The following is a 20,952-nucleotide window of genomic DNA, read 5'->3' on the forward strand; positions in this document are numbered from 1 at the left end:
CCACAGACTTCGTTCATCGTTTATCATTTGACCAGTTTTCCATACCTTCTTTACATTATCGGTACTCTGCAATTGTTGACCAATTCCGGGTATATAATCATGAGATATCAAATTCATGAAGGGAGTGGATTTCGTGGAATGGACTGTGACAACAACAATCATGACACCAACAATCAACACTGGGGCGAGAAGTATGCCCTCGACAGCACCTGCTCTCTGGATCGAGCTGTACCAGAGCCTGTTGAGGCCTGCATCCACAGCTTAATCAAGCGGATTGCCTGGGAGAAGCCAGGAGCTCCAGCAATATGTTCCTGGGACGGGCATCTGACCTACCTCCAGCTAGATCAGCTGTCTATTAGCCTGGCGTGTCAACTGGTAAATTCTGGGTTGACTCCGGGTTCGAGAGTGATTCTCTGTTTTGACGAGACATGCCTAGCGCCCCTCTCTATGCTGGCTGTAATGAAGGCCGGGGGTATCTCCATAGCCCTTGATACCAGACAAAATCGGGATCACCTCCAAGAGTTTGCAGATCAAATTTCCCCACACACTATTCTCTCGTCTTCGGAAAGTGAACAGCTAGCACGATCCTTGCCGAAAGGCAATGTTATGATTGTGGATCATAGCCTGTTGTCGAGTATAAATGATCCCTTGGAACCGTCTGGTAAGCTACCGGTCGTGAGCCCTTCAGAAGTCGCTGGAGAAACCTATAGTGTCGACAGCGTAACAGGGCTTGCAAGCCGAGATAATATCATCACGCATCGGGATTTCAGCAGCGCCGCCACATATCAGCATGGAGCGCTCGGACTCACTAGTAACACGACTATATGCAATCCTGCGCGATCTTTCTCGGATTCAGCATGGCGCAATTTGTTCATTTTGACATGCGGTGGCACTCTATGCATGGCTCCAACGGCTGAACTCCTGGGCAACAGGCGCGGGCTTATCTCTGCATTGCAGTCCGGCATCGTTATCCTTAATTCGGAGTCTCTCTCTACGCTTGATAACTCCGAGCTTCTGCAATTAGTACAGCTCAAACACATTGCAGTTTCAGCCGCCCCACACGGCTTGAAAAGATTAGGGGCATACATGGAAAGAAATGATGAGTCTATTATTTCAGCTAGTCAAAGGAAGTCGGGCGATATGCTAGCCTCCAACGTGGAAACAAATGAAGATGGAAGGTTGGTCGGAAAATCCAACAACCCGGAAGTCACAATATCAGAGCCGCAAATTTCAAGTCGGGACTGGCAGATGCCTAGCACGGTTAATATCGATAATCTTGAGGGTAATAATGCAGAAAAAATGTTCGCCATCGATGTTTACCAAAAGGAACCACCAGTTCACAGCCGGGAATTGTGGTCTAGCGACTCGTCTAGTGTATCTCCTATCGTTTCAGAGGGCTCATTTTCTTCATATGAGGATGTCATACGGCCGGTGAAAGCGATTGATAATGAGCCAAGCAGCCCTGATGTTCTACCATTTTCCTTATTGGGCTCGTCAATCGACAAGGAAAAGGCGCGGGCTTACGCTTCTAGGCTTTGCAACGTCAAGGAATCGCAAGTTATCGACATCCTCCCATGTACTTCACTGCAAGAAGGTCTCCTAGCATTAACAGCAAAAAGTGAAGGAAGTTATGTGGCTAGGAACGTTTTCCAGATTGGAGTTGGTATCAATGTGAACAAGCTGCGCCACGCCTGGGAGCAGGTTGTTTCAATGAATCCAATTTTACGAACACGTATCGTCAGTCTCCCTCATCATGGTATCATGCAAGTGGTGCTGGATGAGGGTGCGATATGGACTTCAAGAGGAACTCCCTATGATATGGCGAATTTCAATTCTGGTAACGAAGAAAACACAATGGGATTGGGGAAACCCCTGACAAGATTCACAATCTTTGAAGGAGCTGCCGACAACCCTGGCCATTTGATATGGGAGATACATCATGCTCTCTATGACGGTTGGTCAATACCCCTTCTGTTGTCCCAGGCAGAAAATGCCTATTTCAACGAATTCTGTCAGCCCTTAGAAACGATGGCCCCATTCATCAAATACATACAAGATCGTGACATCGGAGCTGCAAAAGCATTTTGGAGTAATCAGTTTACAGACATTAAAGGTTCGCATTTCCCTCCCGTAAAGCCAGGATATGAACCAAAGCAAGACAGTCAAATTGTACGAACGATTTCAGAGCTTCCCTGGGGTAGAAGTGACTTTACTCCAGGTACAATCGTCAGAGCTGCTTGGTCTGTTGTGGCGGCGAATGGCGCTAACTCCGGTGAGGCGCTGTTTGGCGTGGTTGTGACGGGACGTCAGGCTCCGGTCCCTAATATTGAATTGATGGCAGGCCCTATAATTGCTACCTTGCCCATCCGTGTTAACGTGAATTGGAACGAAGACCGTAAAAGGCTTCTAGATGCCATTCAACGTCAGAGTATCGAAATGATACCATTTGAACAGACTGGCTTGCAGCATATTTCCAAATTGAGTCAAGGCACGGCCATCGCCTGCCAGTTCCAGACCTTGCTGGTGGTCCAACCTAGCAGTGAAATGACTGAGACGACGGATAGGCCATTCCTTTCCGAAGTAGTCGATTCCCATATTGGAAGTCAATGGCAGGACTTCAGCACATACTCTCTTGTGATTGAATGCCAACTAGCGTCAGAAAGCCTCAGGATTAGTGCTAGTTTTGACTCGAACGTGATTGGAAAGCAAAAGATGGAACTAGTAATGAGCGGGTTCGAGTTTTCCATTCGACAGCTATCCAGCGGCAGCACAGAGCAGGTGTTACTCTCTAGCTTAGTCCGCGACTACTCAGGTTTAAACGCCATTTGGACATGGAACAGGGAGGTGCCCGAGGCGACGGAGGCATGTATCCATGACTTGATTTCACGGCAGGTCCAGGAAAACCCACAGGCCCAAGCCATTTGCTCGTGGGACGGTAATATGACCTACCAGGAACTAGATGGTCTATCCACTGACCTTGCCTATCAGCTGGTTAAAAGAGGCATCGCAGGAACTGTTGTGCCTCTGCTTTTTGAGAAGTCGAAGTTTATGCCAGTTGCCGTGCTCGCAGTTATGAAAGCCGGGGGAGGCTGTTTGCCCATGGATATCAAGCAGCCGTATGAGCGTCTTGCAGCCATAGCAGCACAGGCTGATTCGTCTATTATTATCTCATCCGTTGCTAATGAACCCGTCGCGGTCAAACTCGCGAGCGGGAACGCTGAGAACCTGTCGAGGTTGAAGCTGCCCGAGCGGGAGGTGCTCGTCGTCGGACCGGATCAAATTTTATCCTTTTCAGCCGCAACGCCCGGGCCAACTTCTACTTCCACCGCATCTCCTTCCTTGCCCAAGGTTGATCCATCAGACATTCTCTACGTTGTCTTCACTTCTGGTAGCACTGGAACGCCAAAGGGTGTAATAAACACCCACCGCGGGCTGTGCAGTGCCATTACCTACCAGCAGAAAGCCCTGGGTTTTTCACGGGCTTCTAGGGTGTTCGACTTTGCTTCGTATGCCTTCGATGCAGCCTGGTGTAACTTGCTGCATGCTCTTACTGTTGGTGGGACACTTTGTATCCCATCCCAGGATGAGCGGGAGAATGATCTGGCGGGCTGTATGGAGAAGTATGATGTGACAACAGTCGATTTCACTCCCTCGGTAGCCCGGTTCTTAGGCCCGGCGGTACTTTCGCGCCTATCCACCCTTATCTTAGGAGGTGAAGCTGTCCTTCCAAGCGATGCACATCTGGCAGGTGATGGTACAACAATTATCAATGTCTATGGCCCTGCAGAGTGTACTCCTACAGCAACCTTATCGAACATTACCAAGGCCGCCACCATTGACATTGGTCGTGGGGCTGGCGCTTGTACGTGGATCGTTGACCCTGACGACCCGTCTTCCTTAGTACCGGTCGGCGCTGTTGGCGAACTATGGCTTGAAGGACCCTTGGTGGGCGGAGGCTATCTCAATGACCCGGAGAAAACAGCTTCAGCTTTCGTTCACAACCCACCCTGGCTACAGCGCGGCCTCCCAGCTCAACACGGACAGCCAGGCTGTACGGGCCGCACGGGTCGGCTTTATCGTACGGGTGATCTTGTACAGTATCGGGAAGATGGATCACTTATCTTTGTCGGCCGCAAAGATAATCAGGTGAAAATTCGCGGTCAACGAGTTGAGCTCGGGGAGGTCGAGCAGCATGTTCTCGACGGCCTTTACCTTGACTTCCAGGTTCACAATATTAATATCACTAAAGCCCAAGTTACAGCTGAGACAATCCATCCAGAAGGCTCCAATGGTGCTATACTTGTGGCATTTGTGACCTCGTGTGCGGCGGGGATACAGAAATTTCTGAAGATCTACACACATCTGCAGTCAAGAAGGCTACCAGTGGTCTGTCCGACCGGTTAGCGGAGCGGTTACCAGTGTACATGGTACCAACTTCATATATCCCAATCTTGGATTTACCAATGACAGCCACGGGTAAAACAGACAGAAAGAAGCTTCGCTCAACAGGTGAATACCTATGGCTAAAGTACCGTAGCGATACCGACAGCGATGAATTAACTGACTCACTCAATAGCGTTGAGAGCATCCTCCAGAAGGTCTGGATGTCTGTTCTCAACCTTTCAGCGAGGGAAACTTCTATTAACAAGCCCTTTACACGGCTGGGCGGCGACTCAATCACAGCAATGCAAGTAGTATCTCAATGTCGACTCCATAATATTACTGTCACTGTTAGTCAAATCCTCCAGGCCTCTACTATCCGGCGTCTTGCTTCCATTTGTCAAGTTAGAGGAAGCGGTGACGCTGCTGCAGAGGACGACGACCAAGCAGACAGTGAGCAAGGAGATAAACTCTTTGAACTCGGGCCAATTCAGCAGATGTTTTTTGACTCTTACCCACATGGGCTGAATCATTATAAGCAGACCTTTGTCCTCGAGTTAGGAAAGCCAGTTTTACCTGAAGCTTTTGAAGGAGCTATTCAGGCACTTGTCAAACGTCACGCATCACTTCGGGGGCGCTTCAAGAAAGATACTGAGACTGGCCGTTGGATGCAGACAGTTTGCAGTGAGGATGATGCCCTTTCGTATGCATATCAAGAACATTCTGTTCTTAGTCACAACGATGTCGCAAGAATTGGTCAGCAGCGGCAGTTGAGCTTGGACATTCAGAAGGGCCCCCTCTTCGCTTGTGACCTGTTCCATATCTCCAATTACCCCCAAGTGGTTATTCTGTCAGCCCATCATTTGGTTGTTGACTTAGTGTCGTGGCGTATAATTTGGGGAGATCTCGAAGATTTTATTGAACATGGGAGTCTTATATCTCAGCCAACATCTTCCTTCCGGGAATGGTGCAGGCGACAAGCTCAAGTTGGTCGCAGTTTATCACCCCTCTCTGTCTTACCATATTCCATGCCGGAAACAGGCTGGGACTTTTGGGGCATGCCGTTATCAGAGAATACGTTCAATGATCTCGTTGTTTATACTGAGACGTTCGATGAAGCACTCACTATTCAATTATTTGGGGACAGCAATGCGAGCCTTCAGACAGAACCCATTGACATTATTTTGGGGACTATCGCTCATGCTTTCCGGTATACCTTCTCGGAACGCTCAGTACCTGTTATATGGACTGAAGGCCACGGACGAAATCAATCAGATGATTTTCAGTTAGATGTCTCTGGTACGGTAGGCTGGTTCACTACAATACAACCATTACCTATCGATATATCGCTTGCAAGTTCTATTGTGGACACTATAAGAATGGTCAAAGATAGAAGAAACGGTCTTCCGGGTAAAGGGCTTCCATATTTCGCATGTCACTACTACAGCGAATCTGGAAGAGAGGCCTTCAGCAATCACGATATTGTTAAGGTGATGTTCAACTTTACTGGGCGATATCAACAGCTAGAAACAGAAGAGGGCCTTTTCAAACGTCCCCAACACATGGGAGAAGCTGACAGTTTAATACAAGAGGTTCCCGAAAACGCACGCCGGTTTACTTTGATAGAGATTGATTCTCACGTGGAAGGAGATCGTCTTGTTGTGTCATTCACGGTGCATAAGAAAATGAAGCATCAGGATCGCATTTCGTTATGGCTAACGATTTTTGCCGAAACACTATCATCTGCGACCACAATGCTACTCCACTCGAAGCGTGAATTCACATTGAGCGATCTTCCCTCCCTTTCTCTCTCTTACTCCGGTCTAGACACGTTCCTCAAACAGCAGCTTCCTGGTATGGGGATTGCCCCTCAAGATATAGCAGATGTCTACCCCTGCTCACCGCTACAAGAGGGAATATTATTAAGTGTTCAAAAGGAAGCAGCTTTCTACGATTCATTCTCTATCTGGCGGTGCATTTCGCAGGATGGCACAGCGATATCGCCTTCTAAGCTTGAGACTGCGTGGAGGACTGTTGTCAGTCGTCACACTATCTTGCAATCTGTCTTTGCGTTGCATCCAGAAGGCAGTGGTTATATACAAATTGTCCTTCCTAAATCAATCGTTCGAGTGAGCCATATAACCACCAATGATAAAGACCCGGTTTCGACCCTGAACCGATTGGATAGGCCCACATACCGTACCCATGAGCCGGAACATTCATTCACTATATGTTCCTCTGCAGATGGCCAGGTTGCATGCAGGCTTGATGCAGTTCATACACTTATTGATGGATGGAGTATCAGTGTTCTAGTTCAAGACATTATTGCTTTCTACACAGGCTCGACTCCTGCACCAGCCCCCCCATTCGGTAATATTATTCGCTATATAAGCAAAATACCAAAAGCACGGAGAATTGTTTCCTGGATGAAACTACTTGGTGGTGTAAAACCAACAGAATTCCCCACCAGCCCACGCCTACTCCAAATGGCCGAAGAACCCCATGGTGATATACCAATTCCAGCTGAATCTATCCCTGGCGTGTTAGATGTTTGCAAGAAATTAGGCATCACCCGATCAGTTTTCCTCCAGGTAGCGTGGGCCATGCTCCTCTCCTATTTCACTGGCCAGTCCGATGTTTGTTTTGGCTACCTCTCTTCTTGTAGAGATTCACCCGTGGATGGTGTGGAAGTCATGGTTGGTCCCCTGGCCAATTTGCTTATTAGCCGAGTTGACCTCCAGTTCTCTGCAAAAGAGGTGCTTAAGCGAGTGTCTGAAGCCTCCATCCGCCACCTAGAAATCCAGCATACATCCTTGGCAGATATACAACATCATGTTGGTTCTTCTACTGGGCGATTGTTCAACACCACATTATCGATCCGTGGAGGGGATAAGTTAAAGGGTGGCGATGATGCTACTCTATCGTTTGAGTCATGCACCGGAGAGGACCCAAATGAGGTATGTGCAGCCATTTCACCGTTCAGAGAATATATAAAGGCTAATGTATGTGAATAGTACGACTTGAACTTAAGTGTTAATGTGGATGGAGATAATATGGAAGCCGTTGTTTCTTTCAGGCCACCATATGTCAATGGTCGGACAGCTCGAGAAGCTTCAACTGTCCTTACAAAAGCAATCAATTACCTTGTAACCCTCAGTACAGAGGATATTGATGATGCCTCACTCTTCAGTGACTTCTTCCAGAATGTTGCTGGAGTCGATGAGCGATCTACTCAAAGTTTCTGGAGTGCCCAGTTCTCTAACACCCAAGGCTCTCATTTCCCAGTTACTGAGAGTGTCACCCGATGTGGAACCACCAATTTCCAGAAAATTCTGACGCTGAGACAGTTAGAATGGGCGGGTTGCAATGAATATTCCACTAGCACGCTTATAAAAGCGGCATGGGCAATTATCTCGGCCACAAATACTCGTTCAGACGAGGCCTTATTTGGGGAATATTCTACCAGTTCTTCTGGTGTATTACCGGTACGAATTCCGCTGGACTGGGGAATGCCTGTCCATCAGTTATTGCATATCGTGCAATGTCAAGCAGATGATATTGATATCTTCTCGAAAATCCCGCTTGGACGAATCCGGTCAATAAATGACAAGACTCATGTTGGCTGCCAGTTCAGGAAAACCGTACAGTTCACCAATCGCCTTGACAATCTTGATGCAACATACACTCCAGGCTCCACAGGCTCTGATGATGAAGAGGAGCTAGCCTATCAATACCCATTGGCTGTCAAGTTCGCTATATACCCTAGTAGCTTGTCTATAAACGTTACATGCGATTCGGGTATATTGGGAGAAGTAGAGGTCATTCGAATTTTTCAACAATTTGAACATGTACTCCGTCAAATTATTGGTTCTGGCGTCCATTACCAGAAGCTCTCTGATGTGATAGTCACCAGCCCTCAAGACATGAGAGACATATGGACATGGAACAGTGTCGTTCCAAGCGTTGTCAGTGGATGCGCTCATGAACTGATTATCCAGCAGGCCCATAAAACACCACTTGCACCGGCTATCAATGCCTGGGATGGTGATCTAACCTATCAGGAACTGGAACACCTTTCAACGAACCTAGCCAAGGAGCTAATAAGCAATGGTGTCAAACGGGGAGCAATTGTTCCTCTATTTTTCGAGAAATCTATGTGGACCCCAGTTTCGGCCCTTGCAGTGATGAAAACTGGTGCTGCCTTGGTTCTTACTGATCCTTCATCTCAGCCTGAAACAAGGCTTCGAACAATAACCGAGCTTGTCAATGCAAAGATATGTCTATGTTCTACGACCAATGAATCATTGGGACGTAGCCTCGGTATTGACCAAGTGCTTATTGTGGGCCCCGACCATTATCAATGTCTTAATCATGAAGAGAAGCAAAATTCGGAAGACATTGAGCTTCCAAGTGTCGACCCGGATGATCTATTGTATATTATGTTCACATCAGGAACTACCGGTACGCCGAAAGGAGTGATGCTGAACCACCAAAATATTTGCAGTGCAATTACCCACCAGCGCGCGTGCTTGGGTTATACTCAAAGCTCAAGGGTTCTTGACTTCTCCTCATATGCATTTGACGTTGCTTGGTCCAACCTGCTAAATACACTCACAGTTGGTAAGCTGAACATCAGAAACAAATCACTATATATTCCTATCTTACATAGGTACTAATATGAATATAGGTGCATGTCTATGTATTCCTTCTGCCTCTGAGCGACAAAATGATCTTTCTAGCTGTTTGGAAAAATACAGAGTCACTCTCGCTGATTTGACCCCTTCTATCGCACGACACTTAACTGGGCTTGAAAAATTGTCTACACTTGTGCTGGGAGGAGAAGTTGTCCTACCCTCTGACGCGGACGCGGCCCTGGTTGGTGATCGAACGACGGTTATAAATGCTTACGGACCTGCCGAGTGCACCACCACTTCGACAATATTAAACCTAACTAGAAACCCTCATGGTGGACTTGGCCAGGGAGTGGGACTTTGCACATGGGTGGTTGAGCCAGATGACCCTGACACCTTAGCACCACTTCACGCTCCAGGTGAACTCTGGTTGGAAGGCCCTTTAGTTGGTGAGGGCTACCTGAACGATCCCATTAGGACTGCAGGGTCCTTCATAGAAGATCCGGCGTGGTTGGTACAAGGCGTCCCTGGCAAGCATCCTGGACGTCATGGCAGAGTTTACCGCACCGGGGACCTTGTCAAATATCAAGAAGACGGGTCCATTGCCTATCTGGGGCGCAAAGATACACAGGTTAAAATTCGTGGTCAGCGCGTGGAGCTAAGCGAGGTTGAACATTGGGTAGAGAGCATGATTCAGTTGCCTAATGACGTCTCTTCTGCCGTCCAAGTTGTTGCGGAAGCAATCCAGCCCATAGGGGTAGGAAATCTTATCCTCGCTGCTTTCGTTTCTGTTGGTGGCAGCACCAGCGAACCTCACGATACTCTAGTCAAAAGGGCAGTACATGGACTGAATGACCGGTTAGCTGCCAGTATTTCTTCTTACTTGATACCCAGCCTCTACATCCCGCTGCAGGTGGTTCCAAGGATGGCTACTGGTAAGATAGATCGGCCACGGCTCCGCTCGATTGGAGCCGCGTTGTCAGCAGGGGACATTGCACAGCTAAGTCGGTCTGAGACCGAGCGGCTTCCACCCCAGACGGATGCCGAGCGACTGCTTCAGGCTCTCTGGGCGGATATACTCGAGATAAGCCCAGATACCATCAGTGCTGATGATAGCTTTTTCCGCATCGGCGGTGATTCTATAGGGGCCATGCGGCTGGTTGGAATGGCGCGTCAGAAATATTTCAACCTTACTGTTCGAGATATCTTCCATCATCCTGTTCTGCGGGATATGGCGACAATTTAGTCCTGACTTTCTAGCAGGTACGATGGCAACGTTTGATAGCACGCGGGTTGAAATTGTGGATCGTTATTCTGCGCCCGCTGTGGGGAGAATTTGGCCTAATCGGGTATTTCTAATATGTTGTGTTTATTTTTATTTCAGTCATTGTTACTCTGTATATAGTCATTGGGTTTAATGTTGTTTAATCAATAACCATGGCGTCTTCGTAACCAGTAACTAGTTATGGTACAAGAACCCCACTCTCGTCACTGTATACCTAGACGACCTTAGTTGTATTGTCGATGACTATCTTAAGTATTCCTCCCCCCCCAATTCACTCACCAACTTGTAGTTATTTGGGTTACAACCGTCCTCCATGGCTATACAATTCCAGTTTCTATTGTGCTTCCCACATTGCTTACATTTACTACCCCCCGTACAAATAAATCTTCTATCAAAGAGAAAAGCATTCCATCGCAGTTCTTTGCCGCCATTATATCCACAGTAACCGGTAGATACTCGGTATGATTTGTCACAGCCGACCGGTATGCGACCTGGCCGATGGGAATAACCATGTCCGGAGTCCCACTCATCACCGAGATACGGCTCGTGTTGAACGCAGACGGTAGCGCTGGGCCGGACCGGTACGTATCGCGATATTTGGGAACTGGAATCCTCGGCATGTACAGGAGTAAGTTCTCTGAGCACGATGTGTTGCCCGAGGGGAGGATCGAGCGGTTGAACCAGTCCATGAACCGCGTCTTGTTCGCTTCGGCCTCCGCTATCGTCGCCTTGGAGTTGTCGCCCAGGGCCCAGCGGTTGAGAGGGGCTGGGTTGACGTGTGGGAGCCTCCCACCATGCGCGGCAGCGTGGTCAGCATAGAACACATCTCTCACCAGCCTTGCCTGCTCCTTTGCACTCAGTATCTCGTATGTGTTGTTGACGACAGCCGCGAGAGGGGAGCCGCGCGGGTAAGTTGCCGCCCAGGCAGCCGCGACGTCGAAGACTTCAACGTGCGCCGACAGGAAACGCGCCACCCTGTCGACAAACCCGAGCAACAAGACGTCGAGGTTTGACTTAGGCTCCGTTGGGAATCCCACAGCGAGGATGCGAGACGGATACGACTTGGTCATCTTGATCTTTGCGCCGTACAGCGCCTTCGCAGCCGCCGCCCACAGTCTCGGGTCGCGGGCGATCAGCCCTGCCGTGTCGAACTGGGGAGCAAGCGGCATCGCACCCTCAAGGGACACAAGACCGTGGCCTGGCAAAAGAAACTGTTAATATTTACTCTGTACAGGTTACGGCAGGATAGCTGGATCCGGACTCTCCAGGCTTACTTGGTCGGTTCCCAAACAGGCCCTGGAGCTGGCTTGGGCTTCTGATGCTGCCGCCAGTATCGGATCCAAGGGCAATGTCGAGCCAGGGATAGGCAGCTTGGGAGCGGATCTCTACGTCAGCTCTGCTACAATATCGAGATATATGCCTGCACGTACCTTCACCTGCTGCACAACCAGCCGATGACGACCCTGGATCCTGGTATCCATCGCCGCGCGGATTGAATGGCGCATGATAGTCCACCCAGTCGGCAGTGGCCGTCTCTCCGTTCGCAAATTGACTCGTTTTCATCTTCCCAACCACCACAGCTCCTGCATCGACCAAGTTTTGCACAGCAATCGCAGTACGATTTGCGGCAGGGTATAGCTGATACCACGCTCGATTTCCGTTGGACGTCTTCAGGCCTTTGACGTCGAATATGTCTTTAACCCCCAATCGAACACCCGCGAGAGGCTTTTGCGCAGTCTGGCGATAATACAGCCGCGAGGGAACCGCCACGGCAAGGGACTGGCCGGGCACATTTGCCGGAAGCACCGAGAATGAGCCATCAGCGTTGATTGTCGTCGTTTCACTAAAGGCGCTCTGAACATCGGCATATAGCCGATACACCTGGTGGAGGCAACCTAGCGCAGAGACAACATAGGGGCCATCTGGAAGGGCAGTCGTTTCGTTGTGGTGGGAGCTGCTCGATAGTACGGTATGATTGCCAATGGCACGACTGTTGAAGCTCGATGAATCTGGGCCAATAATCTGTATGTGAAGTGCTACCGGGGTCGTCAGTGGAGGCAAGTTCCTCACTTTCTTTTCTCGGCTGCATGGTCAGAACAAATGTTACCTTCTGCGAATCCAACCTGGAACACATCATCCTCTAGGGAAAACCTTTTTATCCTGGCTTGCAAGTCGTGAAGGCCAAAGGCAGATGAGGCATTGATGCTGATTACGGAAATTGGGAGAAGCCCGGAATCGCCTGTTGCATTGCCCGGAATTCTTCCAACAGCATCGGGTGGCACATAGTAATGGGTATCATCCAGTACCACAGTTGTACCAGTAGAGAAGAAAGTGACTGCATCAACCCCCTGGAGCAACAAAAGCAAAGATATCACCTTGAGTGTTCGTGAAATGATTCTGGCCGACATAACTACCTCTATGTCGGTGACTCCCGGGGCCTCAGCTTTTTCATGACATGCCCCGGGCTCTGTATAGTGACGTGGGTTATATGATGCCAGTTATCTGTCCTGTCACGGGCTCACATACTGCGTACTAGGTAATGGGCATATACCACCATGAACCTTGTGGGAAACTACATGTGGAGAGCTTTCCAGTTCCTCAGTTTATGATTTGTCGATTTTCTAATGGAGACATTGTCTGGGGTGAGGACCCTATGGTCAACTAGCTATACAGTTAGAAATACCTATGTAATGAGACCTTGGTGGCGAGCATCACGCGGCCGTGAGATATGCCGCAGCTGCAAAAAGCAGAACTTGATGCACAAGATCTTTAAGAGATCGAGAAAGAAAAATGGAAAAGATACCGCACGACAAACAAAAGAGGAAAAGCATGAGCCCTGCAATACCTTGGGGGCAGGTGTACGAGATACCCACGGCGGCCCTCGAAAGGTCCCCTGGTAGCAATGTCGGCAAAAAATGTGAATGTCCAGTTATTTCCCTTCATGGTCTCAGGTATATATATAACACGGCTCCGAAGCTAAGATGATAAGGATATGACAAGCAAACCAAGCCTCCGGATCGACAGTATTGCAGAGTGATTGAGAATGGCTTTTCCTTTGTTTCTTACTCTGTGCTTTTGCATAACTGTGCTGGCCCACCCCACATACCCCCCGAACAACAGCAAAAACGGCCCCAGACATGGCAAACCACTGCTCAGTGACTTTGATGCTCTTGGTGCATGGTTCGATGGCATTGCGGCCCTCGAAGGCACCACGATTCCTCGCCAGCCAAATGTCACCGTTGCCATCGTCGGAGGTGGGATTTCAGGCCTTGCAACGGGGTTGATGCTCGACAGTATTGGCTTCCACAACTGGGAGATCATCGAGGCCAGCGATCGTGTTGGGGGTCGATTCCGCACCGTCTTCGTTGGAGGTACTCAAGAGTTTGCGGAGATGGGACCCATGAGGCTACCTTATACTATCACTTACAAGAGCGACAACTCGACCCATGAGTATACAGACCATCGGATGACATTTCAGCTGGCTGAGTGGCTTAACGAGATGAACGGCTATAACAGCACGTGGAAAATCGAATTCATCCCCTGGGTCCAGCACCATCCAAACGAACTTATTGCCCGAGGCACTGGGAGGCACCCCGACGGCAGGGTCCCAACACGAGGGGAAATTGCTGCAAATCCCAGCTTGGGCAGGCCGCCGCCACTGGTCACTGCAGAATATAACAACACCAAGGAGCAAATGAACCGGATCCTTAAGGATGAAAAGACTCTCAGAGCCATTCAGAAGGATATCTGGCGAGCACATAAATGGGCGATGGATCAGGGTTTGGACGATTATAGCCAGCAGTCAATGATGCGACATGTCTTCCACGCGAGCGAAAATGTCACGGATGCAATCTGGACTTCAACGGACTATGATGTCTTCTGGGACGAGATGGTTCATAATTCGAATCTGGCTCAAGACGGTAGCAAGGATGCATTCGGCGAGACCGAGTGGAAATGCATCAACGGTGGTTTCAACCGACTATCAGATGCATTCATCCCACATGTCTCTAACAGACTGGTGCTGAACAGAAAGATAACCAAACTCGAGCCTGTTAATGATAATACCAATCACACACGGACTCGGCTTTCATGGTATTCCGGGACCGGCAAGAACCGTACTTCCGACTCGAAGGACTATGACTACACCATCATGACCGTACCATTCACCATGACCCGCTTCATGGATTTGCCCAAATTCTCTTCAGTACTAGACCGTGCCATGGGCGAAACTGGGTTGCGCTTCAAGTCAGCCTGCAAGGTCTCACTGCTTTTCAAGGAGCGTTTCTGGGAAAAAGGTGAGCGGCCCATTTTTGGAGGATATTCTATGCCCGAGAGTCTCGGGATTGGTGCTCTCTACTACCCTTCATATGGTCTGAACGAATCGCGTCCAGGCCTTATAACGCATTATCGTGGAGGTGATTGGAGCGACCGCTTCGTTAGTATGTCAGATGAGCAGCACACACAACTGGTCTTGGATGCTGTGGTGAGCCTTCATGGCGAACAGGCACGTGAATTATACACAGACGACTTTGTGCGACTATGTTGGCTACAGGATGAACACAGCGCGACATCGTGGTGTCGACCAGACGTAGAGCAGCATAAGCTATACATCCCAGCATACCATCGCACTGAGCACAATACCATCTTCATTGGCGAGCATACAGCGCCAACGCACGCTTGGATAAGCTCATCTCTACATTCGGCTGTCAGAGGTTCGATACAGCTGCTGTTGGAATTGGGCATGGTCGAGGAGGCCAAGCAACTAAATCACCGCTGGATGGGGCGGTGGATTAAGCATCACGACTGACTAAATGCAAGAAGTTGTGCCCCATAAATCTACCTTGTGTCCTTGGCTGGAGAGAGGCTAAGTCTATCCCTAGCCATTCCATTTGTAGGTATATTTTACGAGCATGATATGATCTATTACCGTATAATATATCTGGCTATAACCTTGTTCGATCACAATATATTATGACTTTTTTTGTAATAATCATTCTAGAAAAATAACAATAATGATAACTCTGTAAATTCTAAATAAGAACAAGAGGAGCATATCAAGGAGATCTTAAGGAAATGACAAGCTTGACAACTCAGAGTGAAGCAGCCCTTGAGGAGGCTCTGACTGTAATTTCATACACGGGTGTTTGGAAATACTGACCAATCATCTACTTCCTTCAATCATCCATTGTTCATATCTGGTCCAATATGTCATCCCAAGTCTTTTTTGCAAAAGGTGGGTAAGCCGGTTCACAAACGGTATTCGGTTTAGGTAAAATACCTTCCATAAAGTATCCTTTGACTGCTTTTCCGGTACATACAGAGCCGTGGCTCAAAGTTGTGTGCTGTAATTGGTCAGTCAGAATTGATAATATTCTCCTGAAGATTGGAGAAGACTTACACCGTAGCCCCCATGCTCTAGTAGGACACTGCCATCGAATGTTGCACTGGCATTCTGTGCAGACGGGAAGGATGTAGCAGGGTCAAATGTGTTCCCAATCACAAGTATAGGAAATTTTGTCTTGACCTTGAAGTCTCCGGAGTACCGTTCTTTTGCCTTCGTTTTCCATCGAGTACAAGTCATCGCAAGAGGTATCCCAACCTGCCCCAAAAGCTTGCTCTTCTGATCAAGTGACTTAATTGTGAATTGAATCTGGTCTAGACGGTTCAGCCCTGTCACTTTCTCGGAGCATGGGATGCCAAACGGAGACTCTGTCGGAATACCATTCTCCCAGGGAGGAGAAAGAGTTATAGAATTCTCCGTGAAACCGGTTAAGTTACCAGTTCGCAGGTTTTCCAAAGCCTTTGACAGAAGTGGCCATGTTGGTGGAGCATACAAATTTGGTCTGATTAGGTTTTTGGCAACGCTATGATCAATCAAGGTATCGTTGAACACAAGTGGTTGGTACTTGATATTATCGAGGAGTTTATATATCGACTCTTCCAGGCGCGGGGCAGTCAAGCCTGGACGAGCTAACGCACACTCGTCTGGAGATTTAACACACTGTTGAAGGAAAGCAGAAAACACCTTATCTGTGTCCGCCCATACTTCGATGTCACTAACAGTAAAGGTAGTCAGATAGCTTGTACGGGAGATAGATCATCTTTAGAGGAAATCTAACATACTAGCCATTATAGTAGTCGTGGAAGTTGACAACACCATCAATAATCATTCGATCGATCCTCTCTGGGAACATGGCTGCCACCGTAGCGCCAAGAACTGTGCCATATGATAGTCCTAATAGTTATTGCCCCATGCATGAGTAATTCTCGGATTCCATTACGAGCTATAGATACCTGACTTACCCCAGTATCGCAGAAGGCCGTCTTCTTCCAATGCATCAACAATCTGCATCAGGTCTCGGGCAGTAAAGGCAGTGCTTATGAGTTTCCCGCGCTGATTAGCCTCAGGATATCGATCACATATATCAGCGAAGATGGATGCGGTTGACCAGAGCCTCCCCAAAGGAGCTCGTTCTTTCGGTGATAGCAACTCTTCATATCGTGCATTGGAGAAGGCAGCTAATCTTTCATTATTGTCTTTGAAACAAGAGAATGTGAGAGTAGTCTCGGTTCCACTGCGTTGGAAATTAGCGGCACAAATCTACGTAAACAGAGGTTAACCTAACGCTGATCACATACCGTGGGTCGTGGGCAATAAGATCATGATGCCCGCCCGTCAAGCTGTGATATGGAATTAGAAAGCACTTTCGAGTCAAGAAGTTTATTTGATTCGGTCTAACGTTTGAAGGATCTTAGCTGCACCCGCTAGCTTTGCCCTAGCTCCAAAACCCGGGCCGCCAAAGTTGAATAGAATGCTTCCTTTGCTAGCGCCATTGATGGCAGGGACCTTCAGCAGTTGAAGGTTAAGGGTAGCATTTGATTTTGAGTCGGTATAGTCGAGTGGGACACCTAGGCTACCGCATTGAATAGGCAGAGTGGCGTTAATATCACACGGGCCCCAGGAGATTTTCCCCTCTGATTGATTGCGGCCTGAGGTGGTCACAGGCGAGGCAAGGCCACGGGCGAAGAAGCAAATAGAAAGGAAGGTGCGGGATAAAAGCATAGTGCTCGCTGAGTTGGTAGGAGTAGAGATGGGACAGGTAACAGATGGAAATTTCGTGTGCTTGAATAAGGACGAAATGAGCACATTTTGGAAGGGCAGATAGCCCTATTAAATAGCTAAACATTCTTTTAGTAACCTCCAGTAAGCGTAGTTGACAGCCAAACTGCTTCACGCAGATCCAGGTACTAGACATAAAATGCGGTAGGCTGTGATGGGTATCTGCTCCTGCTTCTGGTGCTCCATAACTAACCAAAGGATTATCGGCTCGTAATCTGCGTAAGGCTATGCTATTATACGGGGAATGGTAAGCACGAGCGCGATATGGATGGCGGTACATACTGCCAGAAACGCTAAGTTCATGTTTGAAGTTGCATACACCTGCTTCCTATGACGATGCATGAATCACTAGTTACCAAGGCGGAGCGCGGGGAGAAGCTGAGACAGCGTCTTGGCGCTTCCTTCGGCGGCTGCGGATCGTCAACGGCGCCAGGTATTGCTACATTGGGCCTAGCGTAGCCTTCCTCAGCCGCGCGTTTGAAGGAAGTGCACGGCCACACAAACTAACCTTCTTTTCTTCTTTCACTTCCGGCTTGGCGGAGCGACACGACCCCAACATTTCCACATCAGCCGACGAGGGGCTTATACGAAAAACAGTTGACGAACAACCCGGAAGTGGTCTTTTACCACTTGTGTTGTCGTGCTCGTCCCACCAGCGCTGGTATATCTAGATGTGCAAGTCTTCGTCCCCTTCATCAGTTACACCATAGCCATAAAATTCCGTAACGTGAAGGCGCGCCGACACGTTGTGCAGCGAAAGTTCGAAACACGAGAAGTGGTACTCTGTACTCCGTAAGTTCTGTCACATTGCGCTGATCCCCATTCTAATAACTAATAAATAGGAATCACTTGTCGACATCGGAATAAGCCATTGCCCCCTCCACCCCTTCCTTTTTTCAGCTATTCAGGACTCTATGCTACGGACGCAGGTGCTTTAAGCACCTTATATTTACTTGAGTTAACTTGAGGAGTCCCAAGGGAGAATACTCATTGATTATAATAATGGAGATGTGTTATCAGCAATAGTGGGGTTAGTCGGACTATGTAACGCAGGCCTCGAACCCAGTGCTTTCTTCCAGGCACCTTTTATACCCGTCATCGGTACAACTCCCATAATGACGCCCCATAAGCAGATCTAAGGAAAAGAAGCTGGTTAGCTATCTATCTTCTCACTTCTCGCCCATGAGAAACTTACGTCCATTTAATTCTTATTCGCTTCTAGGAAGTGGCTTTTGAAGGCTAACATATGGAGAATAACTGTCTGGGTTGTGGATGTTGTACGGAGTACTCTGTACGACTTATACCCTTTGTCCAGCTCATAGTCCGCACGGACATATGCTATAGCCACATACCTTGCAACGATTCGTTGTACCGTTGCTACCCATCTTCATAAAGCAGGCTAGCTACGTGGTACTCTGTCGGTCTCCCTTACTAAAGTAAGGTCTTTTCTATTCCTTTAAAAATAGATTCTTCACCTCGCTCTGACTGCATGATCCTGGCCCCATTTCTTTACGACTAATACTCCGTAATCATTGGGTCAATCGGAGTTATCTGGGCCTTGCTAAATCCTCCAGTGGCGTTGTAATATTTCTTTTCGGGCCAAGAAGGATAGGGTGATCTGCATTGAGCAATAATTCCTTTTGTTTTCTCTTTCTCTTTCTTTTGCATTCTTCATTTATAGGATGATGGTGGGTTAGCTAGTTCTTAAAAAAATCTGTGACTCCTATCCACAAGAGCATATGATCTCCCAGAGACTCCTAACGTCAAGCCTGTCAGTTTGGGAGTATTAATACGGAGTAACGGAAATGGACCTCTTCCGGCGATCCCAGTTCTCAGATTATATCAAGAAGGCCCTCTGCTCTCACAAAATTCCAGGCATCTCTATCTCCATTGTACAGGATCGTACTATCGCATCTGGAGCATTCGGCAAGTCAAGTTTAGATCCATCAACAAACTTTACCCCTGACACACTCGTTGGCATCGGCCCTATTTCCAAATCTCTCACCGCTGCAGCAGTTACACTCCTAGTTCAGGACAATGTAAATTATCCTCAGGTTCAGTATGATACTCTTATGTCGAGCCTTCTACCTGATGATTTTGTTATGTCTGGTGAAAACCACCGGGATGTCACTGTGGAGGATATATTAACCCACCAGACTGGTATGCCGACGTAAGGAGTCTCCAATCTTCATCGCTTCAATTTCTGGGAATTAATCGTTGTCTGTTTATAGGCATGAGTTCTCCGTGTTTGGTCCCAGCGCAGAGCAGCCGGATGACCCTCGCTCAATTACAAGAAATTTGCGAAATCTGCCCACCATAGGGGCTAACAGAAGTGGATTTGTATATTCCAATACGATGTATACTGTTGCCTCCTACCTAGTGGAACATGTTACTGGAGATAGCTTTGCAGACTTCCTGGAGAAGCGGATATTCCTACCACTTAAAATGGAGTCCACTAGTGTCCAGCCGTGGCGTGCGCTAGCTAAAACGAAAGGGCAGAACATTTCAGTTGGATATCTATGGGATAAAAATGCAAAGACGTTCAAATCATCTCCCTTCCTGGACCGTCCAGAATCCCAAGGCGCCGGACAACTGATCACAACCGCCAGCGATCACGCTAAATGGATCACAGCTATGATAAACCGAGAAGGGCCAATAACTGAAGACGTTTACAACCTCCTGACTAAGAAACGAGTGTTGGAGGATGCATCAAAAGATCAATATTCAGAGAATCCGTCTTTTTATGGACTTGGCTGGCAAATTCAAGACTATTCTGGATATACTATTGTGTCTCATGAGGGTGGAGAGGCTGGATCATCGTGCGATAATTTTTTCGTTCCAGGACTGAAATTTGGAGCGTTTATCTTCTGTAACGCGGACCACGCTCATAATGTGATAAGCTTGGTGAAGTACCGCCTGCTGGACCAAGCAATACTCGAGCGACAAGGGGGTTTAGCTTGCATAAATGGAAAACTCCAGCCCAGCTTTGAGCCAGATTGGGGTCTAGACTTTGACACTGACGACCCTGATGACCTTTATGATGATGATATCCAAACAGAGGAGGAACTTATACAAGAGCTTTGTCCTGATATAAACGGGCTCCGGTCTCAGCCCCAGGAAATACCATTGGACTCCTACACAGGGCTATATTGGAACCAGGGTTACCGCGGGATCAAGGTAGAAAACAGAGGTGATCAATTGTTTATTGATTGTACTGATCGAACAACGCCGTTTACGCTTGCTTTCAAGCACATACGTGAGCAGGTGAAATATATAGTGTATGTCACAGAGGTCCACGGAAACGACATATTCCCTATTAAAGCAGAATTCGTACTCGATAACAACAACAGAGCAACGAAGCTTGGACTGCAGCTGGAACAGACTATGAACGGATACATCTGGTTCATACGGAGAAGCCTATACATAGACACCGTATATTAGTTTTCTCAATTCGCTCTTCAAGCAACAATGGCGTTCATTTCCATTACTATTTAAGAAGGAAATAGCGGAAAGTAGTTTCAGAACCTGATTTCATT

The 20,952-nt window shown here is 48.1% G+C and overlaps 5 protein-coding genes across 5 annotated transcripts; 3 read left to right on the forward strand and 2 right to left on the reverse strand.

The window, feature by feature from the left end:
* Window positions 1-99: 99 nt before the first annotated feature.
* On the forward strand, window positions 100-10,257 carry TRV_07570 (uncharacterized protein; the record flags this gene model as incomplete). The annotated part of the gene is made up of 4 exons (XM_003018370.1): window positions 100-4,399; window positions 4,420-7,337; window positions 7,395-9,000; window positions 9,068-10,257. The coding sequence occupies 4 exons, from the start codon at window positions 100-102 to the stop codon at window positions 10,255-10,257; spliced, it is 10,014 nt and encodes a 3,337-aa protein (XP_003018416.1).
* A 356-nt stretch (window positions 10,258-10,613) lies between these two features.
* Window positions 10,614-12,704, reverse strand: TRV_07571 (uncharacterized protein; the record flags this gene model as incomplete). Its single annotated transcript, XM_003018371.1, has 4 exons — window positions 10,614-11,494; window positions 11,571-11,681; window positions 11,727-12,286; window positions 12,367-12,704. The coding sequence occupies 4 exons, from the start codon at window positions 12,702-12,704 to the stop codon at window positions 10,614-10,616; spliced, it is 1,890 nt and encodes a 629-aa protein (XP_003018417.1).
* Window positions 12,705-13,339: 635 nt separating this feature from the next.
* TRV_07572 (uncharacterized protein) lies at window positions 13,340-15,103 on the forward strand (the record flags this gene model as incomplete). Its single annotated transcript, XM_003018372.1, has 1 exon — window positions 13,340-15,103. One exon carries the CDS (start codon window positions 13,340-13,342, stop codon window positions 15,101-15,103), a length of 1,764 nt encoding a protein of 587 aa, XP_003018418.1.
* Window positions 15,104-15,652: 549 nt separating this feature from the next.
* On the reverse strand, window positions 15,653-17,359 carry TRV_07573 (proteinase, putative; the record flags this gene model as incomplete). The annotated part of the gene is made up of 4 exons (XM_003018373.1): window positions 15,653-16,352; window positions 16,420-16,531; window positions 16,600-16,871; window positions 17,037-17,359. The coding sequence occupies 4 exons, from the start codon at window positions 17,357-17,359 to the stop codon at window positions 15,653-15,655; spliced, it is 1,407 nt and encodes a 468-aa protein (XP_003018419.1).
* A 1,862-nt stretch (window positions 17,360-19,221) lies between these two features.
* TRV_07574 (uncharacterized protein) lies at window positions 19,222-20,857 on the forward strand (the record flags this gene model as incomplete). Its single annotated transcript, XM_003018374.1, has 2 exons — window positions 19,222-19,586; window positions 19,648-20,857. The coding sequence occupies 2 exons, from the start codon at window positions 19,222-19,224 to the stop codon at window positions 20,855-20,857; spliced, it is 1,575 nt and encodes a 524-aa protein (XP_003018420.1).
* Between the last annotated feature and the right edge of the window lie 95 nt (window positions 20,858-20,952).

This window comes from Trichophyton verrucosum (genome assembly GCF_000151505.1).
Source record: "Trichophyton verrucosum HKI 0517 chromosome Unknown contig01029_1.f1.exp, whole genome shotgun sequence".
In the NCBI taxonomy this organism is placed as follows: Eukaryota; Fungi; Ascomycota; class Eurotiomycetes; order Onygenales; family Arthrodermataceae; genus Trichophyton; species Trichophyton verrucosum.